Here is a 27,553-nt window from a genome sequence, read left to right on the forward strand (position 1 = left end):
TGTTAGGTAGAGTATAAGAAAATTAGATTCAGAAAGTAAACACAAACACATCCCTCAGAACAAAACTTCCCCTGCAACATCAGGCTACCGAGTGACAAATTCAAAATTATTCAGTAAGAATACTGGTGTTTCACTAGGTCAGAACTGCCTCATGAGACTCCACAGGAGACTGACAAAGTTAGTGAAAATTTTAAAATTCAAACACATGTAAGAATGCCACATAATCATGGGCCAAACAAATTAAGACTCCTTCCCCGCCCCAAACAGCTAAAGCAGTTGGTGTTCTCTAACTTCTTCCTTTCCATTTCATCTTCTTATCCACTTCTTAGTGTTTTTCAGGATTGAAATTGCCACAGCCTACTTGGCTAACCTGCCATAGTTCTCTAGTTTTCACTTGGAGCTCATTTCCTCCAGCCTTTTACCATCACACAGTTTTCTTCAGGAGCTCTCCATTTGTTTCATTTTAATTCTCTTGAGCTACCCACAACCAGTCTGAAATGCTATAAATGCAAACTACTTCACTATAAAGATGTTCAGCTACTTGAAGCATGTTTTCTTTGTCTGTACTACCTAGCATAGGAGAATTTCTCCACCACATTTCTTTGTGAGGAGTCTGCATAACGTCAAATACATTTTTCTCCTGCTCTTACATCTTTGAAAGCATCCTGAACAGTACATGTGCATTAATCTATTCAATATCATGCTTTCAACACTAGATTAATCAACTGTAAATACAGAACCAATGCTGTTTCCAAATTACATCAAAAACTTGTTAAAAGATCTGTAAACCAACAATGCACTTCGCATAGCAAAGAGGGTATTTTCCTCTTTTCTATAGAATAAATTCTAGGAAGACAAATAACTGACTAGAAAATATTTCAGAGAGAAAAAGATTAATTTCCACAAGTAATAAAAAGATAATCTAGAAAGAAATATATATAGAGAGAGAAAGAAAAGTTAAAAGCCTAGAACATCAGTAGCTAATGCTCTTGCAGGTCCTTGGATCAACATGATGGCAAAAGCACGTTCATACTTCCCTGCCTCTAAATTCACCCTGGCTGCAATATGGCCTTATTTCAAGTGGAAGTAGGAACAGCAGTGGAACACACATTCCTGCAGACAAAGCAGCATTTCACTTCATCTCAGAACAGCCTAGAACTCATTTGTTGCAAACCCCCATTATCTTAAGTAATACAATTTAGCTGTACTACTTTGCCATGGGGAGGCCCTTTTAAGGGCCACCTGTCCTGCTGATGCTCTTTGAATTAGTGTGTTCATTATATTTCTAGCACAGAAATAGAAACAATTAGATCATTCCCATAATATTTTTTAGTTCCTAACACTACAGTGCTAAGGAACAAGAACTTTTTCTTCAGAAGTATCATACATCTTACACATTCACAAGGCCAAGGCCACTTCAAATATAGATTCCTACTGCAAATCCTTTCTTGTGAAGAAGGCTTTGGGGCTTTTTTTGGTGGGGTTTCTTGTGTGTTTTTTTCTTAAACACACAATACACAATAATAAGTGCACATAGCATTACCAATGTGCAAGTACAAAAGAGGAAAAACATTCCTAATTTTTAGTTCAACTTCATATACTGCTCTTCATTTACCTCAAAAATAGAGATAGATATTGTTCAGTCACAGTGAACCTAGTGACCACAGTCCATCATTAAATATAATATCAGCTACAATTTCCACTTCAGCACCAATTGAAGTATCACCTTATTACACTTTGTGAATTTCCACAAGCCCTGCAAGTTATTTTTGACATCTTTGACTCCGATTCTGCCAACACTTACACACATTATCTTAAGCATACTGAAATCCATAGCATTATGCACAGCATGCAAACAAGCACATGCATTATTTCAGAAATGAGGACTTCATTAATTGTTCAGTTTAGAAGCAAACCCCTTCAGACGTGATGTGTACGGGGGGGGGGGGGGGGGGGGGGAAATCACTTCAATAGCATATCTATTGTTTTTCCAAGTGTAAGTATCTCTTTTAAAATTATTTCTTTACCCTTCCACCCTCCTACACATCACCTCCTTTACATTCTCCTTAAATGCCTAAAAATAACTAACTATGCATATGGTCTGAGCACCACAGCCCTATACTATGTAACTGGGAAGAAAGTATTTTAGTTTGAATAGCTGACCTCACATCCATCATCAGAAGATATTTTTTTCTACAAGTTATTTCCCAGAACTTCAACTTCATAGGCTGTAGATTTGGCAATTGCAGAGTTTGGCACAATTTAACAGAATAAGTTTTTTAGTTAAAAAAGAAATACCACAATAAACCACAAATAAACAAACAAAAAATCCCAACCTGTGAAACCTTCATGCATTTTTTTTTTCTCCCTCCTGCATCCACTTGTATTGTAAAAGGATTTGAAATCATATATGTGCTTTGCCTCAGTTTAAGGATTTATCTTCACATTAGAAAGTTTTCACTAACATTAAAAAACAATCTAAACTTACGATCTCACTTTGGGAGCACATCAGCCTTCCCCATATTCAGGAATGCAAGACTAAGGACTCATTCTTTTGTTCAGCTTCAGCCACAAGAAGGAAAGCGGGAAGCACCTCATTCAATGTCCTCTCAGTTTTTTTTCTACCAACTTGCTTACCCTAGTTAATGTTCTTTCCTCTTCTCCTTGTCTGTCCCCAAGTAGATAGCTGACACAAGGGAAGGGGCAGCTGAAATACATTTGTGAAAAGTGATGTTTCGACTTAGCTCAGAGCAAGAAGTAAGAAAGAACAGGAAGTTGCACAACTGAGTCAATACATCTCCCGGAGAACTAGAGAAATGCTTCCAGGACCATGCTCTGCTAAGGAAGCTCCTAGGTCACAGTCTAATCTCACACTATCAAAGAGGCACACCTGCTACTTTGGATAAAAAACAACCACTTCTACTTAGACTTATCCTCCACAGCGAGATCCTAGCCATGCAAACTCAAACACCTTCCTCAGGTCTCAATCTAGAAAAGGCTGTGCTCCAGTTCTGCTGCCTGCTACAGCCAGGGCTAGAAACACGCGCTGCACTTCACAACTGAAGCCTAAAGAACATTACATAGAGCTTAGCATTTGAAAATAAAGGTACTCTAATTTATAAATAGAACAGGGGGAAAAAAAATGGCAACACCACAAGTACTCACCAACCTTCCCTTATGCTTCCCCCATCTCAAGCCCCCAATCTTAAATAACAAACAATTTTACCCACTGTTCATGCTGACCTCCATTTGATGCATAACACACCTCCTCCAAACACACACCAACTACCCCAGCCCCAAGCACAGGTGCTAATTAAGGGGAACTTATCAGCCTCACTTGAGGGGTGACTCCTCCCTTTCCAGGAGGCAAAGGACACAGTAGTAGCTCCTGGCCTGCTCCCACCCTGCCCTTTGCACAGAGCCCCCAGCAGAAGATGGGGCAGGCCCTCACCTTCCTTCAAGCTTTGTCCACAGCAGTGCACTCCCATGGGGTGCCTGGGGCCATCAGCCATGGTTTTTGGTGGCACTGTGCCGAGCAGGCTGGAAAAAGAGGGAGAGAAAGGTGAACTTCAGCTCTCCCTGCCGCAGAGGGCAGCACCTGAGGAGGGCTGCCCACCGCCTACCCTACCTGTCCCGCTGGGCCCTAGCGCAGAGGGACGGCAGCACACAGCTCACCCCTGAGCTTCCCCCACACCCCTAGCCTGTTACAGCTCCCAGTGCACAACCAGGTCTCATCACCTCTAGACCCTCTCACAGAGGTGTTACAAAACACCTAACACTTGGCCAGCACCAGCCACACAGGCCCCCTCTGCACCATGCTGGTGCCCGCTGCCTTTGTTGTCCAGGCCACCTCTATGCTGCCATGAGGGTTCACTTCTTTCAGGGAGCTGGAAAGCAAAAGCCAGGGCCACCCCTCTGCTCCAGCTGCTCCCTTAATGGGCAATGAAGTAATTTATTTTCTTTCTCTCATGGGAGGGGAGGACAGGTCTCTTCCAGAGCCAGCCCTGCAGGTTGAACAGCACCACGTTGCTCCCACTCACCGTGGGCTCTGGAGGGTCTCACCTGTCCCCACTCCCAAATGTGTCTGACTGCTGCCTTGGGCACAGCTGGGAGAACACAGGCTCTTCTCGCCACCCACCTCACACACACGCACACACACCACCTCCGAAAACTGGTGTGGGGCACAGCCGCTCTTTCAGAAACTTTGCCTGGCATTTGCCACACTGCCCGGCAGTTCCCTGGTGGCATTAATGTACCTGAGCAGTTCCTGTGGAAACCCTGGTGTTACTCACATGCCTAAAATCCAGCATATGCTTAAATGTTGATATCGCATGGTTTCGTTTTTAACTGTAAAGTTTAGGGAAATTGTCTGTATTATCAGCATTAATCACACAAAGTTCTGTTTTGAAAATATGACTCACTAGTGGATAGAGTTTTCCCAAATTGCTTAAAAGATTAATAAAATAATCAACTTAGCAGAAGGGAAAAAAACCACAAACTATTCCTGTAAGGAAATCACTTTATTGCCTATATATGTGAATGAGCTCTTTTAATACGCAGGTTCACTGCCTCCTCTGCATTTAATCTCTTCCCTTTTATGTCCTACTCTGATTTTTTTTTAAAGACTTTCAGGCTTTTTTAAAATTAATTATACAAATCATTAGTATTAAAAAGGTAATATAATGGTTTCAAGAACAAGCTTCACAGACTATCTGCATATTTAATCATCTCTGCTAATAAATTTTTAATCACTCATTGAGTTCAGGTTCTTGTCTTGAAGCTTCACTTGATAACAAACCCAGCAACTGGTAGAACTAATTGGTACAGAGTAAGTGAATAATTTATAAGAGGAAAAAGCACGGGGTGTTCTGGAGGTGTGCAGAGACCACAAGTCACAGATATTTCTGGGAGGAAGCAGGAAAACAGCAGCTGATTACAGGAATTTTGTGATACGCTGCTGACATCCAGAGGCCAACAGTCAATACTGTTCACATATGTGAACCAGGCTGTAAAGTGCGCTGTAAAGCCGGATTCATTAAGTTTAAAATATTCATGCATTTCATTAAAGTTAACATTAATTGCACTACCATACACATTGATTATGCATAGACTTTAAGTGTTTAACCTCTAAAAGCTTGCAAGTACATTCAAGTAATGGGGTATGTCCCATCTTCGATGATTTCAGTGAAAGCTTCAGCTACAAAGTTGAAATTAGAAATGGAACGCATTACAGTGCTAAGGAATAGTAGTTTGAAATATCAGAACAGTAATAAAAACAATTACTTTACTAACCAAACAGAAATGATGATGTAAGCTGCAAGTTGCTTTGTAGTTTTCTAAACTAAAGTAATGAAGGTAACAAAAATTATGTGTAAGATTTCTTACCGACAAATGCTAGACTGATTTGCAAGCTACATCTATTAAATATGTTTAAGCAGCTAAAACTAATTGGTGGCTGAGTGGCTTCCATTTAGATAAAGATGAGTAGCTTTTAAACAATCTAACAACAATAACAACAACAACAAAAAAAGAGGCTATTCTCCTGAAATAAGCTGATTTGTGTCTTAAAATGAGACACCCCAAACCCACTTACACCACAGGATAATTCTACCCCCAGGGAAGCACAAAATGCTACAATTCTTAAACCAGGATGTAACAGACAACATTTGACAGAAATTCAATTATCCTTGAAAGATTCCACTTGCACTTCGTTACATACGTAATCCTCTTTTATTTAATGGGTTAAAGCTCTCTTTCAAAACATTTAGTTTGATGAACTGAAGACTTGCTACATTTCAAAAAATTCATTAAATGACTTAATAAGATTGTTAAGTAAAAACACTCTGAAGTTAAAAAATGTCATTTAATGCTACCCATGCAACCTTAATTCTGGCCATGTATGGATATGCATTATGAAACATCAGTGAATTAACTTTTAATCTCCTTTGAGCCAAGAAGATTTTAAGATTGGAAACTAAGCACAAAGGTCATGCCAACAAATACAAAGCTGAGCTTTAGAGCAATCTCTGAACTAGCTCACATTTTGCAGAGCGTACCCCTGCAGGGCTAATCACCCCAGACAGAAAGACAGGCTTATGCAGTTACACTGCATCCGGAACCTCTGCACGGCAAGCGTCGTTCCCTCTTCCTGGCACTGCACTGCACTACACAGATACACTCACAGAAGTATACAATTTTAAATCTTAAGAAAGTATTAAGTGTTTTTCAAATAACATGCTTCAAATCTAGGTTTGATACTGATTTTCCATCAGGAAGTTTAAGACTGTAGATTCTGACCTCCCCAAAGTAGTGGTAAAACATATGACTTTCTTAGGTACTAAAAAAAGCTCTCTGCAAACAACATTGATTACAATTGTAATTTAAAAAAAAAAAACCAGTCCTTAAATGCTCTATGAGGTAGATGATATAAAATTGTCCGCATATTGTAGAGAAGCAAACCATTGCAGGCAGATAGACTGGCTTGCCCCAAATAGTACTGATTTTTCCCTGAGCTGTTAAAAACTCCCGATTAGCCAATTTTCTTTCTGAAGGTGGGCACCAAAGAAGTGTAGTTTCCTAATTAGAAGCCACAGTCAACACGCTGAAAGCCTGTTTATACAGCATTGCCTACATCCTCAAAGAACTTTATCGTCAGACGTATCCTGGGTGATATAATAAACCACCTTGCCATTTTTCTGACAAGAAAATATTTGTTCCTAGTAAGGATCTTGCAAGTCATATATCAACCACCTGTACCATTTAGCACATTTTAAGTAGTCTGGGACATCAAAGAGTTTTATTCTGGGTTTTTTTGGGTAGGTTTTTTGTTTATTTTGGGTTTTTTTGAACCATTAAGACTACATCCTTCATGCTTGTTCCTTCAGTAATATTTAAAAAGAAGGAGGTAGCCTGTTAAGTCATTTAAACATCAAACTAGATTTTATTAGTTTTACTGGTTTGGTTTTTATGGCATAGTCACGAGCACCCATACAGTTCAGGAAAGGTATGCACATTTGTAAAAAAAAAAAAAGCTTTTGTATTCTCAGTGAGATTTCAGTTTAGATTTTAATTACAAGAGCTGTCAAAATGCAGGGGGTGACACTTTACAGAATAAGAATGCTTTGAATACTTGCCGGTTAAAAACTTTCAAATGTCCAAAATCCATGCTTATTAAGCAATACTTTGTTTTACTTTTTTTTGATGTTGTTTTTTTTTCTCCCCAGTTTCATTTGTGTAAAAAAACCTGAAAAAGCAGGTAAAGATTCTTGATGGTTGTTGTTTCTCTACCACATGATATAATCCCCACACTCTTTTTCTTCTCTGATAGGTCCAAAGGTGACAGGTACTCACTCACCAAGCTTCTCTACCAAGCATGCTAGCAAATACAGAAATACAAAAAAAATTATGGCAAAGCTTTCATGCGTCCAAGTAGAAATGGACCACAGTAGAAAATTTCATTTGCCAGAAGATGATAAAAAAAAACAGGGATGCAGAGGAGAATGTTTCTCCTTATTCTGTACTAATCTCTGAAATAATACTAGGCCTGAAAAGTAATCACATTATTAAACTAAATCTGAAGAGGTTTTAATTAAAACCATATTTTTGTAATTACAATTTGAAATTATATTTGAGGTTTAAGAGTTAAGTTTATTAGACTGTAAAGAGTTTTACAAGTCTTTCCTAATGTAATGAGCTTAGGCACCACATATGTTGCATCTTTGCTACATATTATGAAGAGCTGCTTTTTTAATGAGCTTTAAAAAGTGTATTTGCATACCAGAGGAAAAGGCCAGTGATGTGTGGATCAAGTCAGTAAATTAAGTATCACAGTACTATGTTATTACGATTGCTTTCCACAGACACACAATAACAAAACCACAGGCTATAGTTACCATACTGTGCTTACATGCTAATGCTTCCATCTACATGACCTTGCCAGCCTACACACACTGTAGGTGTAAGGTGCCCGGGGTCCACCTTACTCCCAGGGTAAGGGTCCACCTTGCCCAGGCCTCCTTCACCTTCTCTCCCTACCAATTCCTACAGCAGAACAGCTGGTATGTCTAACAGTCAGAGATCAAAGCAAGCACAGGAAGGAGGGGCCAGATTCGGTGTGATGGCCCATCTCCAAGCACTACACCTTGCACTTCAGCCTTTACCCAGGGTAAAGATACCCAGGGCCAGTTCCTGAACCCCCATAACAAGATCAAATCTCTTGGAATAGCAAAGCATCAGGACAGGGATGCCCCTTTCAATCCAAGACTCATTCCCTTCGAGTCTTCGTTTAAGGATGCAGCAGTATTATCTCTCTTTCAAAACACAGATACCAAAAATATTTCTAATGCTATAGCTATGGTCCAAATTTTGACTGACTCTACCATAACAGCTCTTTTTAGTTGCAATGTTAGATGTTTGGTAATCTCTAAAGATTGTTGGACTGGTAGCTGTATTGAAATTTTTATTCTGTGATGAATAATAAAATAAGCTAGGAACTGAATGCAAACACACTCTCACCAGGTTTTTAGCAGAAAGTAAAGATCACTGGATTTACCTTTATTTGTAAGTATTGCAAATACTTGTGTGTTGGTAAATATTATAACATTACCTTTATTTTTCAAGGGCAAGTGAAGTTGACTCCCTCCCCAACTCTGTAACAATCCAAAGGTCTCTCTCTCCCTCTCTCTATGTTAGAGACTGTAGGCATATACTCAACCACATTATATACTACATGACACTTTATGCATGTTTATACATATCACACCCAAGCGAGTGACCCTCCAGCTCTGTATAAAGATGCAGATTTCGTCATTAGATTACAGAAAAAAAATCCCATAAAATATTACAACAGTAATAGCACAACTCAGTACAACTGATCAGTTATAAGTAGTTTTAATGATTTTTTCACTTTTTGTATATGATAATTCTCAAAGTAGCATCCAAAAATATAGTGCAAAATATTTATTCATTTTATTTACAAATAAAATGTGCAGTTCAGCTTCTTATCCTCACCACAGTAAATGTTATTATTCTATGTGATGAACAGAAATTATAAGAAACATTTGAAAAGACAAAAAGTTAATTTTAAACCTAAGAACAAAGATCTTCCCTTCAGTTATATTTTTGTAGAAGTTACACAACATCATTTTTTTTTAAAATTGCTTTCAGTTGAAAAAAAAAAAAATCAAAGAAGTCCAAGACAACACTAAAAAATTACATAGGAAATAATGGGGGGTTTTTTAAGAAAAAAAAAAAACATAAAATTAATTTTGCTGTGACAATCACAAATCAAAGTTTATATCTATACAGAATTTTTTTTTTTCAGCTTAAACATAGAATCTTTACAATGCAAGGCTTTTTCCATTCTTACTATACAAACTGCCTTTAGAGGAAAAGTATTCTAGTATCTTCCTTTCCCTTTGATGAAACAACGGATGCTTTGGTTAAAGAGCAATTCGTGCACAGTAGTGTTTTAACTTGCAAGGCAGTACTCCTTTATTAAGCTGGTAGAATTCCACTAGCTGGATGAGATCAGTAAATCTGGTATGACCATCATCAAGGGTATAGAATAGCTTCCCATCATCTTCCAACTGTAAAAATGAAAAAAAGAAGATAGAATAAAATCCTCTTTTGCTGCAGTACTTCTTCCTGATTGAAATAATTGTTTGACAAATCTTCTTGTAGACAAAAATATTCACAATCCTATGACAACTGAAAGAAGGAAAAATACAGTGATCATTCACAGCAAGATCAAAAATAAACGACTGTCAAATAATACATTCTTTCATTTCCCCTTTAAGTTAGGTACACACCCAGAAGTAAAGAATAGTTAAATAAGTACACTAACAATTGTACTGTGTGCCTTTGCTTTGAAATGATAGCTGGAGTTAATATGAACACTGAGTTTTTACATAGTGACAAGAAATAACCAAGTCTCAACTTACTCATAGATTTCAACTTTGCTGCATTCACATTCTGTGTAAGTGCTACATGTTGTATCACTTATTAATAAGATGCAACGAGGCTACACACTAGTGCATTGGTGTACTGCATTGTATTTGCTACACAAGAAACTGTCCATCACAAAAGTAACATGCTTGATGTAGTAATATGTTCTTTGTTGTAGGAGAAAGAACTGCTGCAGCTCCAAACGCATGTATTAGCACAGACACAGGAGAGAGAGAAGAAACTGACAAACATACCTTCAAAGATTCCTTTTGACTTCCAGATGCTTAGAAAATTGGAATCAGTATTTCCTTATTCCAGGTTACTGAACATTAGGTCTTGCACAACTTGTATTGCACTGGTGACTATATACTTTCTCAATTTATTCCTCTGCTGCTGCTATGTCTAATATCAAGAAGCTTCAGTGCAATAGTGACTAATTAGTATTAATGCAAATAGAGGGTAAAAAACTATTTAAACTACTTTTAAAAAGAGAAGTGAAAAAAAGATACTTTACAAGATTGAGAGAGTAGTGAACAGAAGATCCTGAGGTAGGGCTAGCGTAGAGTAGCAGATGGTGTGCTAGGGCAAGATGCAACTATCCTACTTGAGTACAGAGGAGGGGAGAAGATACAATTAGCTCTCTTATCTGTAATTAAGATTTCTCATCTGAAGCAACTGTTGAACTGCTTATGGCTCCTGGTTATTCTACCCCTTTCTACCATGTCTGGAAGTAGTCTGTAATTTCCTTCTCAGACTTTGGTCAATCCAGGTCAAACACTGCTAGTTAAGGAATTACCAATGTGTGCAAGTGTAAATTCCTGTGCTCCAACCAAGAATCTGAAAACTTATTATTATCCATTGGACTTTCCTCATGCAATTTTCCTGCCAATACAACTGAAGACAAGGGAAGAGTTGACAATTCAAACCTCTGTTGACCAGGATTTAATTTTTAGCTTATTTTTCCCCCTCCAAGGTAATCCCAAACCTTGAAGTGAATACCAGACAGATTGTTAATTCTAAAGCAACAAATACTTTGCGAAGTTAAAACTCGTATCAAAATTATTTTGTCCACGAACCTAACATCTTCTGCAAGCTAAGAAGGCTGTTATGAGAGAACATCTATTGGAAAAAGACAGTCCCAGAAATGTATATCAATTCTTATTCTTTTTCATGGACTAGAGAACAGCTAATTTCAGGATAGACTACACTGAAGTTAACTTGTATCAGCTCAGAGTAGCAAGGCTGAAAAATACATTTAAGCTATCAAGTTCTCCAATTTTCACAGTATGGGATGCCAAATGTATCCCAAAGGTTTTCTTTTCAACTTTTTACAATCAATTCCTGCCACCCACCTGCAAAACCTGTTGCACATGTTACCAATGTTAACATGATGCACCTGTTAATGTGGGGGAAGCTTGAACTAGCAGGCTGCATGCACTATCTGAAAGGAGACATTTTTAAATGAAGTATAACCTGAAGCAACCTATAAGAGAAAAATATTCCCATTCGCTCTCTGGAATGAGTTGTTCTCATTGTAGATTTCTATTTTCTGGTAACTAGCATAGGATAAATTCCTTTACTTTAAAAACAATAAAAAAACCCCCTCTCTTTCAAGTAAAACAGGTTTTGCACTTGTGGTACAGGTCTTCTAGACCACCAGCATAGAAAAATCGACCCCAGTATGTAGACATGAAACAAAGAATCCCTGGTTCCTTCAAAGATCCTACAACAGAAGAGCAAGGTTTTGGCATGCGTGTATATGATTAATTCCTCAAATGCACTGCTTACATCTGGTGAATAACATTAGAATTGACTGGATAATTTTTTGGAAGGGAAGAGAAGAAGCATCCAGCTCAGAGGAAACTGAAGATAACTGCAGCTTCCTGCTATATCTGCTCTTAGAGAAGAGAAGGTCTGTTTCCTGATAGGGAAAGAAAAAGTAGTCTCTTAAATTTAAGAGCTAAGTGACATCCCAATGAAGCAGAATCATACAGTATTTGTACAGAGTTCAGAAGGTTTTCTAAACCACACAATAGTTATCCTAAAGTAAATACTAGAAGCAATTACAGTCAACAGAAGCACAGGGATCTTACATCTGGGATTCTGATCACAGAGCATACGTTGATGCTCACATGGGATCCAAGACATAGCTATCACTTTTGGATTAACGACTCCATTATTTGTACCTAACACAACGAAAATCCTGCACAATTCTTTTAACTAACATTGAGTCACTCCTTTCCTCCTCCCAAATAACGCTTCAGTTTTATTCTACAGGAACTTTTTTAGGGGAGGATATCACCTACAAGCCCCAGGTAAGGCATACAGAAATTTGGTGAACAATCATAGGGGATCTCCAGATTGGAAACAAACAAACAAAAAAATGCAACTACACTAATTTTTACTGAGAAACAGCAGAATCCTGTAGAAACTTCAGCAGGAAGAAACATGGAAGCTAGCGTATTATGTGGTCTGGAAGAAAGGTTCTTGTGAAGAGAGAAGAAAAAGTTGTAGGTCTGCTCAGTTATGTCAAGCATCTGTGGCTAAAACACATAATGCTAAAGTGTTTCCCATCTCAACAGAAGTAGGCTGTAAAGAAAACAGTATAAACCACCTCTGGAGCGAGTGAAAGGGATGAGGAAAGCTGGCCATCCTGGCAGGAGAATTGGGTGACATATTCAATGAAAACTGATGGAAATATTATTTCAATTTAGGAAATATCAGTTTATGTATAAGTAGTTGGACTAAATAAGGATATAATTTTTTTTGCTAAAATTGTCCCCTTGAAGAAGACTTGGACATGAATATATCACAATAACATGAATCAAGAAGAGAGGTCAGCAAAAAATGTTTGACTTCAAATACTGAGAGAAACTATCCTGACCTCATGAGTCAGTGAGATACACACACACACATCATAGGCAGCCCCCCTAAACAGATGACTAAAAAAAAATTTTGCACATATTAAAAAAATGCAATATGACCTTTATTAAAACATGATTTTCATGCCACCAGGGTTGCTTCTACTCCCGGTCAAATAGATTGGTCTATTTTTTCAAGGATCTCAAGGATATTTTTAGGATTTCATACTACTAGTCAATCTTTATAACAAATTGAACAGCAAAGCTCAAAAATGTTCAACTCTACTCGCTTATTTTTAGTGATACAGGTATTATGTTTACATCTTCAATGTAACAGCAAAAGAAAAAAAATCCATCAGTATTCTATCACCATTATTCGATTGCTTTGCATTCAACAGTATATATAAACTGAAAGTTTTACTTACTGGTACAATTTGAAAATGCTTTATTTTTAATCCATGACTCAATGACAATACAAATGTTTTGGGGTTACTTTGGCTATCACGTACCAGGAATACCCTAGAAGAGATTGAAAATTTTCACAGTAAGATCACTCTGGAAAGTATTTTGTAAACATCTAGCTAAAACTGTTGTAAATTCATTGCAGTAAGTATCAGTGAAAAGCAAAAATAATATTAATTACATAAGTTACGCTTTTGATCAGTATTTCCTGGCAAATGGGCCACTGGAAATACTTTTTCTTAAATTCTTCTTCACCTTGTCTATTGTGTAAAAAACATGCATTCTCAAAATGAATGACTGTCATGGTTTAACCCCAGCTGGCAATTAAGTACCACACAGCCATTCGCTCATCCTCCTCCTCATTGGGAGGGGGGTGGGAGAGAGAATCAAAAAGAAAAGAAAAACTCATGAGTTGAAATAAAGACCGTTTACTAGGACAGCAAAGGAAGATATAATGATACTAGTATATATATATAATGATAACAAGAATAACAATATAAAAAATGAATGATGCACAATTTCTCACCACCTGAGCACTGATACAGCCTGTCTCAAGCAGCGATCACAGAATGGAACTGAGTGCAATCTCAGAATGATCCTGAGCAGCAAGAGAGAGCTGCTCACTGCCCAACTCCTACTCATATAGTAAGCATGACATCTACGGTATAGAACACTTTCTTTGGACAGTTTGGGTCAACCGTACTGGCTATCCTTCTCCCAATTTTTTGTACCTGCACATTAGCAAAGCCTAGGAAGCTGGAAAAAGTCCTTGATCTCTTAGCAACAACTAGTAACATCAGTGTACTATCAAGATTCTTCACATAACAAATCCTATACTAAATCCAAAAGAGCAGATACTGGGAAGAAAATTAGCTCCATCCCAGCTGAAACCAGGACAATGACACTGTACATGTTAGTTTTCACACTGCATAGAATTACAATGCATCCCTTCAGATAGAAAAACACCCTCAAAGTTTGTGCTTTGAAAAAAATTTTGCTCTGAATTTTGACAATTACCTAAACCACAAGCATTATAGGGCAAATTTGAAAAGTATTTCAACAGGAAGTTTACAGAAAAGGTTATGCAAGCCATACCAGAAAGATTTTCACATCTGGCCAATATTCATAAACACACACTCACTTCTGCACATCAGCAAAATTCCCACGGAGACAGAGCTACACTCTGCTCACTTTATGGCATCATTATTCAAATCACAACACTCTCAACGGCGAACAGTGCCACTCCAACTAGTTGACTGATAACTTATTCCAGCTAGGTTATAGATAGACATAATTTTGCCTTAATCCTGGTAGGATAATCTGGTACAAGCAAGGTATGATTACCAATAAGAGACAGCTTTAATTGAATCATTGAGTTTGGAATATCAGCAGAGAACAGCAGTTCAGAGGACAGAGGAAAGTACCTGATTCACAGCTTTGTAGTGGAGAGAGTCTGAACTGTTTGTACTGTGCAGGTCTGGAAGAGCTATAGCCAACAAATGTATCAAAGAAGGGAAATGGAGGGACAGCCATTGGCAAACATGCTCCTTTTTCAGGATACAAAAGAAACAGGCAAGATGGACTTGTAGTTGTCAACCAAGTGAGCACTAATGGCCACCTACTTTTGCCCAACCACATACCAGGAATTAGAGCACAACTATTATATGAAAAATGATTTCAGGAGAAGAATGCAGACAAAGGCTTACAGTGGCTTGTTGCTGACTAACGGCATGGAACCAAACTACTAATGTAATCCACAAATTTTTTAAGAATTCTCTGTGTACAAAGCAAGACAATATCTGCAATTAAGAAATGTTGAGTCCATAATCATTAACATTTCCATCAAAATCCCGATCCAGTCTAATTCAAAGCTCTGATGTTAATTCAGTTATTAAAGAGGGATAATTGCCAACTCAGCATATGGCTTGTAAGAGCACACGACAAGTGTAAGGAGAAATCTGAGCTCTCAACAGCCTTGGGCTCTCCTAACAAGCTCTCTCTCACCACCTAGTGGCCTTTCACCCGCTCCAGGACACGAATGAATTTTTTCAGAGCACAGTTAGACAGGTCCTTTGCATAAACTGTCATTAAGGACTGGCGTTCTTTTTTTAATTCTGAAAAATGACACTATATGAAGGTGCCACTTCGCAGATATCCAAAATGGGGTCTCTACATCCAAATACTGAGGTCCACATTAAACAATACATAAAGTAATCATATTGGGTAGGAAAGAAAATATAGGTTGATTAGGATTTATGTTCCCATTCATAACTTCTGTTAACATCCATTTTCTTACTTTTTTACTTAACAGTAAAGATAAGCAATATTTGTCCTCCTTCACATAAAAAGATCTTTACTCTTTTCTAATCTTATCACAATAAACCTACTTAGTTGTCAAAGAGCCTTTAAAAAGATCACTCTATTATAAAGCAAGGGTTGTAGTTCACAGAATCTTAGAAATGCTGGTTGGAAGGGAGCTTTTTAGATGTGCTGGATGACTCCAAACAACTGCTCCTTCAGAAACTTACAAGGAACCCTCTGAATCACCAGTTGCATTTATAAAAAAGAAATATAAGAAAGGGCTTTTAACATAAGGGCTTATAAGAAAGATGGGGAGAAACTTTTTAGCAGGGCCTGTTGTGACAGGACAAGGGGTAATGGTTTTAAAATAGGAGGTAGATTCAGTCTGGATATATTTTTTTTACAATGAGGGTGGTGGAACACTGGAACAGGTTGCCCAGAGAGGTAGTGGGTGCCCCATCCCTGGAAACGTTCAAGGCCAGGTTGGACGGGGCTCTGAGCAAACTGATCTGGTTGAGAGGTCCCTGCTCCTTGCAGGGGGGTTGGACTAGATGACCTTTAAAGGTCCCTTTCAACTCAAACTATTCTATGATTCTATTTTGTCATGGGCCTTTTGGTAATTCTATTATCCCATTCATCAATCAGATGCCAGTCACTTTGCAATCCTGTCAACCATTTATCACTGAAAAGTCTTCAAGTGTCCTTTAGGGAGTAAAGCATGAAATCTACAATACTGTTACATTAACTTATTTAAGAAGTTGGTTTTACACCAGAACAGTAGATCCAAATACTTTATTCCTTCCTAGCACACCTTCAGATTGTTGCTGTCCCTAAAATTAAAAAAAAAAAAAAAAAGAAAAAAAGAAAAAAATACAGAAGTGGAAGTCCAATTAGCCATCCTTGCTGACTATGACTATTTTTGTCTCCCTTTCCTTTCCATCTCTTTTTTTTTTTATCTAGAGCCCTTTCTATAGATGAAGAAAACAGTATTATGAAATACTTAATCTAAAACTGAAGGAATTTAACCAGTAATCTGATATTACAGGTACGTAACTGGAAACACTCAGAGAAACTTAGCATTGTATGGAATTACTCATTGAATGAACAAGGCTGAAGTTTACATTTAATACAGAAGTAAGGATAAAAACACAGACATGAAAACCAGGAAGACTTCAACATAAAGTACCTACTTGCTTTGCGATTTTTTAAAATTAATATTTAAATGAGAGAAAATTAAAAAGAAATAGTCCTATCCTAATGCTTATTGTTTACCATTAATGGATAATAGAACTTCCAGTAATTTCATGAGTAAAAGCACAGTTTTTTTCAATGACTGTCCCTGCACAGTTCATCTTAGAATAAGGTTACTCAATGTTTTCAGGATTTCTTCCATTCTTTCATCACTAATAAGGGATACAAAAGACACTGGTGCCAAAGTTGACAGTTCCCAGAGAATATTGTGCAAATACAAAGCTCAAGTGCCTGGCTCTGAGCGGACATAAGTAATCTGTCAGTGACAGAATCGAAGCGTTAGATCACCACTTTATTGCTTCCAAAAGATATAAAATAAAAACCAACTGATCCCCAGATAGCCCTATATAAAAGATTTTTTATTTCTATTAGGTAAGTGCAAAATCCTCCTTCCTCCATCTCCTCCCCAATAAGAAGCAGACGAAAGTAGCAGTTGATAACTAGAAATGTGTCTCAGAAGAACTATGTAAAGAATTAGCTTACCCATCTACAAGTCCATGCTGCAAAATAAGTCTCTGAGCCTCTTCTCTAGAGATTTTATGATGAAACCATGACTGAGATCTGTGTATAGCTGTAGGGAGAAACCATGACTGAGATCTGTGTATAGCTGTAGGAATAAATATATTTTCAAAACATGTCTTTACTGAAAGAACCAGCTATTCCATTTCTCCGGCAATTAATTAAAAAATAGCCATTTCTATAGAGTTTAACTTCTATCTTAACATATCCTTTCTAACTTTTATCATAGACTCAACAACTGTAGGATCTGTTATAAAAAAAAAAATGCTTTTTTTTTCTCCCAGTGAAGGTCAAGTTCGTAGCCATGTAATAGAAAGCACTGAAGTTTGACAAAAAGTCTTAAATGGCAATGAATTAAGTCATACATACCCATGTTAGACATGGCAATAGGACTACCATGTGAGTTGAGTCGTAGACACCCTCTCCTCTGTATGAGAGAGAAGTAAAAACATGATTTCAAAGCTTTTTTTGTTAAAAAAGTACTATTCTGAAAAAGCAAAGGTGTTTATACCCGCCATGCTAATCCCTCTTCAACTGCAACTGAAAGGGCTTCTGTTGGATTTTCTATAATTCTGCTTCTGTGTCCTGAGAAATCCATTGCTACTAAAGAATTTTCTGAAATGCTTCTCTGCAACAAAGAAAAATAAATTTAGTTTGTTCATTTTTTTAAAAGATTCATCATTTAAAAGTGGGCTTCTGAGAAAACATTATGTTTTGTAAGTGGTGTTTCAAGTATCTGCAGTTTCCCATCAGAGTCAAACTCATTTTACCCTTGGGAGCATTTGTAATTCCAATATGCTGCTGCAAAGCTCAATTTTACAGTCTGGCAGGACAGATCACCTTCTTGCATTACTGCAATTGATGATAAATACATCGCTTTACCATAAACTCTATATTTTTAACTACAACTAGCCCTCTGCATGTCAAAACAAGTCAGGAAAATGTTATTAAGTTGTCCAAGTAACAGAAAAAAAAAAAGATAAAATGCAAAATTCTTATATATAACCATCAAATAACAAAGACTTGAAATATTTTGCTATAAATATGTCATAAATTTATATATTTTCTATATAAACTTTCACTCAAAGTTTACTGGATTTAAGCATTGAAAACAGCCATTTCTATGGAGTTTAACTTCTATTTTAATACATCCCTTCTAACTTTTATCATAGACTCAACAACTGTAAGATCTGTTATTAAAAAAATTCTTTTTTTTTCCTCCCAGAGAAGGCCAAGTTTGTAACAATATTATAAAAAGCACTGAAGTTTGACAAAGAAGTCTTAAAACTCACCAAAATACTTTTCAGAAATGAAGGTTTACAAAATCAAGTTCAATACTGATTGTAATGGCTCAAATGTTGGCAGTCACTGCAATACCAAATAATTAAAATAACATTCTAGCATTCTAGAAGTTAAAGTAACATCTAGAACACAAGAGACAGATTTCTGTAGGGTTACCAAAGCTTCCCAGTCCAATACCAAAGCAGTGCTGTTTTGTTCCTGTTTGGTTACAAGCATGAATATAACTAGAAACGGAAGCCAACAATTCTGTAATTCCTTGTAATTTTTAACATGGTAGTCTAAGGTCTGCCTAACTGTAAGTTGTAAAGAAGCAAAAGTACAAAAATACACGCAAAATAAGATAAAATGTTTGCCTCTAGGAGAGTGGAGGTAACTCCTTGTAGCTGACATGGTTGTCAGTTATTGACGACTGTGAAACATGGAAGTGGTTCCCCCACAAAATATGTTCATTAGCTTGTGCACTTAATTCTCAAGTTTATCCAATTTGCTGTTTAATTCATAAATTATACACAAGTAGAATAACTGTGTCATACTTAGTACTGGTTACGGATTCTGCCTGTGTTAGAAGTCACATGAGCTAAAATGCACAGAACAATGTAAAAGGAGAGAGCATCAGTAGTGGCTCCCAGATTCATTATAAAAGCAGCAGCTGGCCATTGTAACAGCTTCACATAACAGAAAGTAAAGACACTGTCAGTGTATTAAATACAATTTTGAAACCATGCATATTAGCAATATCACTGAAAACCATTTTTGTGAATACCTGTAGTAGTAAATGCATATTTTGAGAATTTAACCAGCAAGAACTAGAACAAAAGCTCAAAAAAATCCACCATAAAATCATTGTCACAAGTCCCGGCAATAAGCAATTTTTACCCAATTTAGCCAACTACAAACACAAAAGTGATATAAATCATCCATGGAAAAAGTCTGAAATCAAAGGACTCTAAGAACTGGGCTAACATAAATTATTAAAAAAAAGGACAACCTGATCTAATCCCAACTATCTGACTGAGGAGATGGACACAGTGTGTAGTATATGCTGTCATTTCTACAAAACCCAGTTCTGCCAAATTATGGTGTTCCTGTGAAGTCCAGTCAGTATTACACCAGCTGAAACTCATCTTAAGTACTTAATATTTTATATAAAAAATAATAACATGAAAGTATTCCTGTATACTGAAAAGGATTTTTTCTAGATTGACCTGAAATACTTTGCCTCTTTTTAAATACATTTATAGTTCTGCTGCTCTGTTTTCAAAATCCTCTTTCCATTAACAGTGATAATAAGCCAATGAACTCCCAAAATACTGGAAATTTGACAAAGGGAAAAAGTCTGTTAACTGGTCTGAACTACTTGATTGTATTAAGTGAGTAAATTAATTAATCAGCTCTCTATTCAACCCTGAGAGCCCCAAATATTTCGGCATGGATTTGCACATGCAAAGATTTGCAGGATCAGGTCAGTAGTATAACTGACACAAGTTACTTAAAAATAGCATGATGGCAGAAACAATGTATTTATTAACGGAACAGCTGTGGGACATACCATAGGTGTTACATTCAACCGGCTGCAGCCACTTCTACCTTGATATGGTTGCATGTAATTCTGATACAGCTGCATCCCATACTAAAACCAGAAAATAGCATGGTTAACACTTTAAATTATAAACCTAAGACGAGTAAATTTTTTTCCAGATGTAAAAGATAACACATGCTTTTCTTTACCATTAGAAATCAGGGACAAATGCTGCTAGGATAAGGAAGTGTTTAACATCGTTCTTCCTCCTGCCTTTATAAATGTACACTCTGCATTAAATACTACCCATTTAACACATCAACTGATATATTTCTATTTTGTCACAAATAGATATTTTAAAAACATATTCAAGTTCCCTTCCTGTGTATTCTTGTAGTTTTGTTAAACATTACTCTGCAATCTCACTGAACTCAACATAGTTACACGTAAGCTTATGTTTAATGTGAAATTTAAGTTATTTACAGGACAGAGGCTTCAGGACATAACCTCATCCCCTATGATTCCAATTATTTGGTCTCTCTCTGTTTGTTGGGATGGAGAAAAATAAGCTTTCAGAATTCAAAATTGATATTGCTATTGCATGGGAACCTAGAATTACATTACTTCTCTACTGCACAGTATCAAAATTTCACATAGTAAAGTTAATTCCACACAGAAAAATTACCTTAAGCAACCTAATTGCTGTCATCCAACAGGTCCTACTTTGTTCATCATCTGCACAGAGCTGTTTCAGGTCTCTGGTTCCTCCTGATTTGTTAGGCTAGAAGGCCACAGCACATTTTTTTAGCATTAATGCATATCTTGAAGATAATACCTGTTGAAATAAAAGCCACTAATTCTCCTATTTTATAATAGACAGCTGAATATTGTTTTCAAAAACCTTAAGGAAATTTAAGCTTACCTAAAAACTGTGGCTTGCTTTACAATATATCAGAATAATAAGCTTGTACCTTAAAGCAGAATCCATAGTTTGTTGGTGCTCCAGAAACCTTTTTGCCTGTCAAAGACATGTACATATCACTATTGCTGAATTCACAGAAAAACTGCAGATGCCTTGGCTCCTAAAAAGAAGAGCAATGTAATACAGTTAGCCTATTTTTTGGCAGCCTCTTCAGATAAGAAACTCAGAAGATTATAGTAGGTATCCTATTCCAAAATATAGTCTTGCATACTGCAGATTTAAACTGTGACATCAGGAAAGAGACAACTCAGCATTAATTTTATAATGTAGAGAAAAAACACCCCAAACTAGTCAAAGAGTTCATTCTTCCTGAAAGGGAGAAAAACCAAAGTACAAGTGATACCATTTCTGAGAAAACATCCACTAAATTCAAGTCACAGTAATATTAGAGTAGGAGTCAAGTTCTGAGAGCAGTATGCATTTCAAACATCAAAATAAAACACACTTTCATAATCTGAAAAACAACATACTGTAATAAGTACTGCCCAGTACTATTTCTAACCATTATCTCCATCCTCTAAGGTTAATTAAGTCAAGGAAGCAAACAAAAGAAATTTGCTGAAGGATACAAAACCAGCTCAATTAATACTCTGTCAGTTAACACTGAAAACTTAGAACAAGAAAAAACATTGGTTTAAGTGGTTTATGTAAAAGGTGTCTCAACTCCAATGCATCCTGTTTAAATAATTAGGTTTAAAATGCTGCCATCAAAAAGCTGAACCAGTAAAATGAAAAACTGTCCATTGACAAAACTTGTGAACTCTCAAAATCTTCCTGTAAATTTCTGTTATACATAGGTTTTTGTTTATTTGCACTTTTGAGAGCATTTACTTATACTTCAGAATTTTAACTACTATTTGAAAATTCATTTTAAAAGGATACTCTGCTAACTGACTGGAAAACTATCAACCAGAATGAAGTAAAGTTATCAGGCAAAAAGAAAGCACTGTTTCTAAGACAATACTTTCCCAATTTTATACCTCAATTTCTCTCTAGATTTTATCTATAATAAATAGACTTTTTCTTCTTTTTAGCACTCTAAGTTGAAATTCAAATTTGGGTTATTATTACAACAAATGATAAATACATAAACATTTGCTATGACTACATAGTTATCTATTTTCTTTTTCTCCCCTTACCTTAGATGTACCTTTAGTGGAAAAATAAAGGCCAGATCTTCTCAAAAGAAAGTACATCTTTTTCCATGCTTTTTTCCCCTGCTCCTTTGCATGCAAATAACCATGGATCTCAGGATATGTGCTGGAGCTTAGGAACATCTGAAAGAAAATATCAGACATGCATTTTTCTTTTCATCTGCAACCAGCTTTCTGTTTCATTAACATACTCAGCCAGGACTAAGGGGAATAAATGCCTAAATCCACTATTACTCCACAGTAATTCAGTTATGATTGCACCTAATCCCATTAAGAGCACCTCTGATTTAAGGCACGTAGAATGTTACACAAGTCCAAGGTATGCTAAGCAAGTTACATATTTATATGGAACATATGGTTTGAAATGAGAGCATTAGTTACGCAATACGTTGACTGCAGGTTTTGAGGCTATTTAGATCCTCTGATTGAAAGTCATCAGCCAAAATACTTACTCTCTTACTTTCAATGAAAGTCAAGAAAAATATACTCAAAAAACATTTTACTTGCATACAGGTCCGTCCACCAAAAGCTATAAAAGTATCACAAGTTATTTTTAATCACTTGGAAGCATTGTTAAAACAAATGTCTCTCTTGATACTTGACCAAGCATATCACAAATAATAATACAAGCCCATTAACTTGTCTTAATGAAAGTTTCCAAGGAAATAGCAACACACTGTAAACAATTTACCCAATAGCTTCTGCTGAAATGTGCATAACAGCTACACAATCCACAAAGGTTTTCTCTATTTCGTGCCTAGTAAGTTTTATTTGATGAAATACAATTAAACAGACAACACAATGTAAAACAGCAACAGAGGAGAGTTCAAGCTATCAAAATGGGATGTAACTATATGTATTTAGAATGATTCTTAATCTTACCCACAAGCTCTGCACACATTTCTACACATCACAATATGTTCTATTTGTAGGGCTTAAGGAAGTTCTGTGCAAAATTATATGGCAAACAGTTTGATAATTAAAGTCTTAATTATTTTTTTTCAAACTACCAAATTACATTAGCAAGCAAAAAATATTAAGTTTATTAAACCTGTGGAAAAGATTTTCTAGATTAAATATTTATGTTAGAATGCAAAATCTGTCTCTTATTAAGGCAGCAAAAGTGAATCAATTCTCATTAGATATGCAACATCTTTTGAAATTACAAAGTTTTTATTTAGGTCTGTAAAAATTATTTACAGAATCTAGCATGTATCAATTTAATGTTTTGTACTATATTTGGGATAATATTAACCTCCTGACTAATGTCTGCTTTCATAAGGATATAACTATTTAATACAGAAGAATGGTTTGAAAATTAGTTCATTAATGTTTTTAATTTACTGGTGAATGTTAAGGTAGAATTTATTATTTGGATACAAAAAATATTGTAATTTCTATATTCCTTTTAGTTCTATTTTAAGTATCTCGTGTTATTGTGTTGCCTTTCCAATCATTCTTTAACCCCAAAACTCATACATAGGGTTGTTGTCTTAAGACCAGTGAAAGTTCTTCTATTAATTAATTTTTCTAGTGACAAGCAAACAAGAGTGATGTGTATGTTTCCACCTTTATTACTCATTTTTCCCCTCTTTGAGAAGTAAGATGATGATCTCTAGTATGGTCATTCTGTGAAATTATTCCCACTGTAAATTAAAATCTTGTATCTGCTTAAAAGATGACTAACACTGAGTGACCTACCATTTTTTTTTTTTCCCCCGAAGGCTAAAGTAGCCTTCAAGCTAACAAATCATACTGGTCAGTCTAAATTTTCTACTCATTAAGTTTGACCATTTGTCCTAGTTTTGAAAACAGGACACCATTTAAGTATTTTTTTATATCCATTTGTATTCCATTACCAGTTCTCAGTATTCTACCAAGGCCTGCTGTTAAGTATGTGCTGAGTACTGCAGCACTCCACCTTTCTACGGAAACAGTCTTTCACCTGAAATACTCAATAAAGGTATTACCATTTTTACTGCATTTTATCTGTTTTGGCACTTCTTGACTCTGAAAGAATGTGCAAGTTTCCAAGTGTGGTCCTGTAGTAAGTGTCTGGAAGTGACACATCACTTCATATCTTATAAGGAAGAAAAGTTATTAACCATATTTTGAGTTATTCAAAACCTAGCAACAGATCCAACATTGACAAAGAGCTATGCTCACACAACGCAGACAGTGGGGAATTCTGAGCTGGGCTGGCTCATTTTCATTCAAAGATTACATACCTGTAATATGCCAGAGTGGCTTACAGCTGCATTGATCTCACTTGGAAAAGATATCATATGATCTGGAAAAAAGCTCTGCAACAATAACAATTTGTATCAAAGTTCCATAAAAATAAATATAAAATTTCCTATCTCATTTGGCCATAAAATCAAAGTTCTCAATGCAGTGCAAGACACTGCAGATTCTCTGAACCAGTAATTTAAGCTTACCTTAATAACATTCCTAAATTTGTGACATCTTACGTATTATTTGCTGAAAAACTTAGAATTTTGAGAAAACATCAACGGTCCCTGGAAGCAAGAGGGTTTCATACACTAGTGCAAGTCATATTGCAGTACTTGGCCCTTAGTGCTGTTTTTCTAGTAGTAATTTCTTTTGCTGTTGATACGTAAGACTTCCCTGTGGCATCAATAGGCTACAAAGCAGGGAGGATATACACCAACATACTGACAAATACATTGTTTTCTATTGTTTTCATTACACTAGAAACCCAGTAAAATATTTCGGAATAACTTCCATTAATAAAGAACAAATCCACACAGGCTTTTTTTTAATTGTCCATTTTGTGTGACATGAATACAAATTTACATAAAAACTCGACTCCATCAATACAGTGTGGTTAAAAAGTCCACATTTCAAGTGCCAATTTCATTATGAAGGAAAGCTCAAGACACAGTTTATGGGACAGACCTGCAGCTGGAGAGCTCACTATAGTCATGTAGATATGAACCAGCCAAGAGTTTCACCATTACTAATAAAGTTTTCTCAAGGCCTGGACAATTTTGAAGCTAATACTCTCTTGGCCATCCAGTGTACACTGACTTTCATTTTTAATATAACTGAACTACTGGTAGGGTTAATTAATATCAACTTATTTCTGATAAAGCATTCTTGCTACAACTGGGACCACAGTACATGAAAGACTGAACAGGAACTACAAGGACTCTGAGTAGCCACAGCTGCTTGTCTCCCACACTCCATAGCTGGTCCCACTCACTAGTTAACCAATACACAAACACAAATTCTTTGAAAGCTTCTCTACCAACTGTAGACCATCTCAAGATTAGAATTTTTCACAGTGCAGTGATATCTCCATGTTAGGGAGTATATTATTTGCCCAGAGAAACACAGATGGAGCAAGAAAAAAAACCTCTTAGATCTCTTATATCTTTTGATATCTTAATATTTACCTCTTCATCCTTTTCACAGGTAGATAATTTGAGTTCCCTTCCACTTTTCACCTTTCAAGCCCTCATACATTTCTGCTATTTCTCCCTCTGACATGTGAAACAAGCTGGCTTTATAAGAAACAGCATTAGCAGTGATCCAAATACACCATGCATTTGAGCAACCAGATGGTGAGTTTCTCCTGCTGAGCCAGGGCTGCTTTTCCATGGCCTTTACCATCAGCCAAGGTTTGAATCAGCAGCATTAACCTTTGGCAATATCCTTGAGCTATGAGTTGTCTCTGCTCTCTTTCCATTCCTTACATACACTAACTTTGGCTTCACTTTCACTTACTCCTAATAGGTTATGGCTGCTCATGGCCTTTTGTGTCAGTTGTCATTTAGCTGCAGCTGTGAGAAGCTGTCATTGGGCAGTGCTGGGCCATAACATTTCATGTTCACTTTAACAATAAAATCATCTTTGCTACAGATGCCCCTCCTCACATGGCTTCATTTTATATTTGGTTGTCACTTGATGGAAAATTCACTCAGTTTCAAAAACTTTATTTTGTCGTAGGTCTATGCGCAAACTTCAATAAAGCCATGTCTGTCCCACTCACTCTTTAAAAAAAAAAAAAAAAGTATGAACATGAATGTTTTACAATTGCAAAAAAGAGACCGGCCAACAATTACACACACCACAGTATATTCCTATATCCCATATATTCCCTCCCAATTATTCATTCTGACCATGATTTACACTTTGCCTGTATGTAAGATAAAAGACAATTTTGCAGCAACAGCAATTGATGCATGTCGCAGATATAATGTCAGGACTTACCAGTGGATTTTTAAAAAACTCATACTTGGCATAATTTTTTCTAAAATACAGTTTGTTTTCCTCTTCCATTACCCAACTTGACTGGACTTCCATCACTAATTCATGGTCCTCTATAGCTCTTCCTGTAAAAAACCAAACAAATGAAAAAAACCAACACATAAGCTGCACCGAAAAGCCTAGAAGTAGAACATTAAAACACAAAGGTCAAATAACAAAAATATTATTAAATTAAATTAATTTAAACAAATACAAAACATGAAACAAGCAATCTGAACACAGTTCATTAATCTGGTCCATGTTACACCAAGTCACTGTTCCACCTCAGCTGGTCCTAACTTCTGAGGTAGGTCACGTGTGAGGTCTTTTGTTCATGTTTTGTTGTTGTTATCTTTTACAGGGACAGCTGAGGGCTTTATTCCATTTCATGGCCAAATCCATGTTCTCCCTGCAGAAGCCAGGCAAAGAATTCAGTTATTTGTACCACAGCACTGGCATTCAGAATCGGTATTCTCATTGCTCTAGGCTGCTTTTGCTGTTCAGATTCTTGAGTGAATTTTTTTATTTTACAGCAATCTGGAATGCACTTATAGGAAAGACACAGAATCTAAGAACTTTCCTGTATATGTGTTGTGCATTTTTACATGTTGCACAGTCTGAGTAATGCAATGGGACTACTTATAGTGCAGGAAGCATAAATCCTGAAAGGCTATAGATAATTTGTGTACATATTGTTTATACCGCCTATTTTTAAATAAATTCCAGCAACTTACAAAATCATGTTACAAAAAAAAAAAAAAAAAAAAAAAAAAAAAAAAAAAAAAAAAAAAAAAGGATGAACATGCTTCCAAATGAGTATAGAGGTTTTGTGTCCTCTTGTACTTTGTTGTGGACTCAAACTAATTAGAACAAGATGGAGTTGAACAAAGTTGTAAATTTCACTTAAATGATCATTGGCACCTTCAAGTTTAAATGACACTCCAACAATCAGTTACAGCTTAAGAATAGGTTTGAGATCTAAACT

The 27,553-nt window shown here is 36.3% G+C and overlaps 1 protein-coding gene across 1 annotated transcript in view; it reads right to left on the minus strand.

Moving 5' to 3' along the window:
* Positions 1-9,440: 9,440 nt before the first annotated feature.
* Positions 9,441-27,553, minus strand: part of GRB14 (growth factor receptor bound protein 14) — a 61,171-nt gene continuing 43,058 nt past the window's right edge. Inside the window, exons 4-14 of the mRNA XM_086750946.1 lie at positions 26,533-26,654; positions 24,525-24,599; positions 22,282-22,419; positions 21,132-21,242; positions 20,846-20,941; positions 20,191-20,271; positions 17,851-17,967; positions 17,709-17,766; positions 17,304-17,391; positions 13,232-13,325; positions 9,441-9,587 (exon numbers count right to left, since the gene is read on the minus strand). Coding sequence (XP_086607072.1) covers positions 9,441-9,587; positions 13,232-13,325; positions 17,304-17,391; positions 17,709-17,766; positions 17,851-17,967; positions 20,191-20,271; positions 20,846-20,941; positions 21,132-21,242; positions 22,282-22,419; positions 24,525-24,599; positions 26,533-26,654 — 1,127 coding nt within the window. The remainder of the gene's footprint in view (positions 9,588-13,231; positions 13,326-17,303; positions 17,392-17,708; positions 17,767-17,850; positions 17,968-20,190; positions 20,272-20,845; positions 20,942-21,131; positions 21,243-22,281; positions 22,420-24,524; positions 24,600-26,532; positions 26,655-27,553) is intronic.

This window comes from Chlamydotis macqueenii, chromosome 6 (genome assembly GCF_036417535.1).
Source record: "Chlamydotis macqueenii isolate bChlMac1 chromosome 6, bChlMac1.mat, whole genome shotgun sequence".
Lineage (NCBI taxonomy): Eukaryota > Metazoa > Chordata > Aves > Otidiformes > Otididae > Chlamydotis > Chlamydotis macqueenii.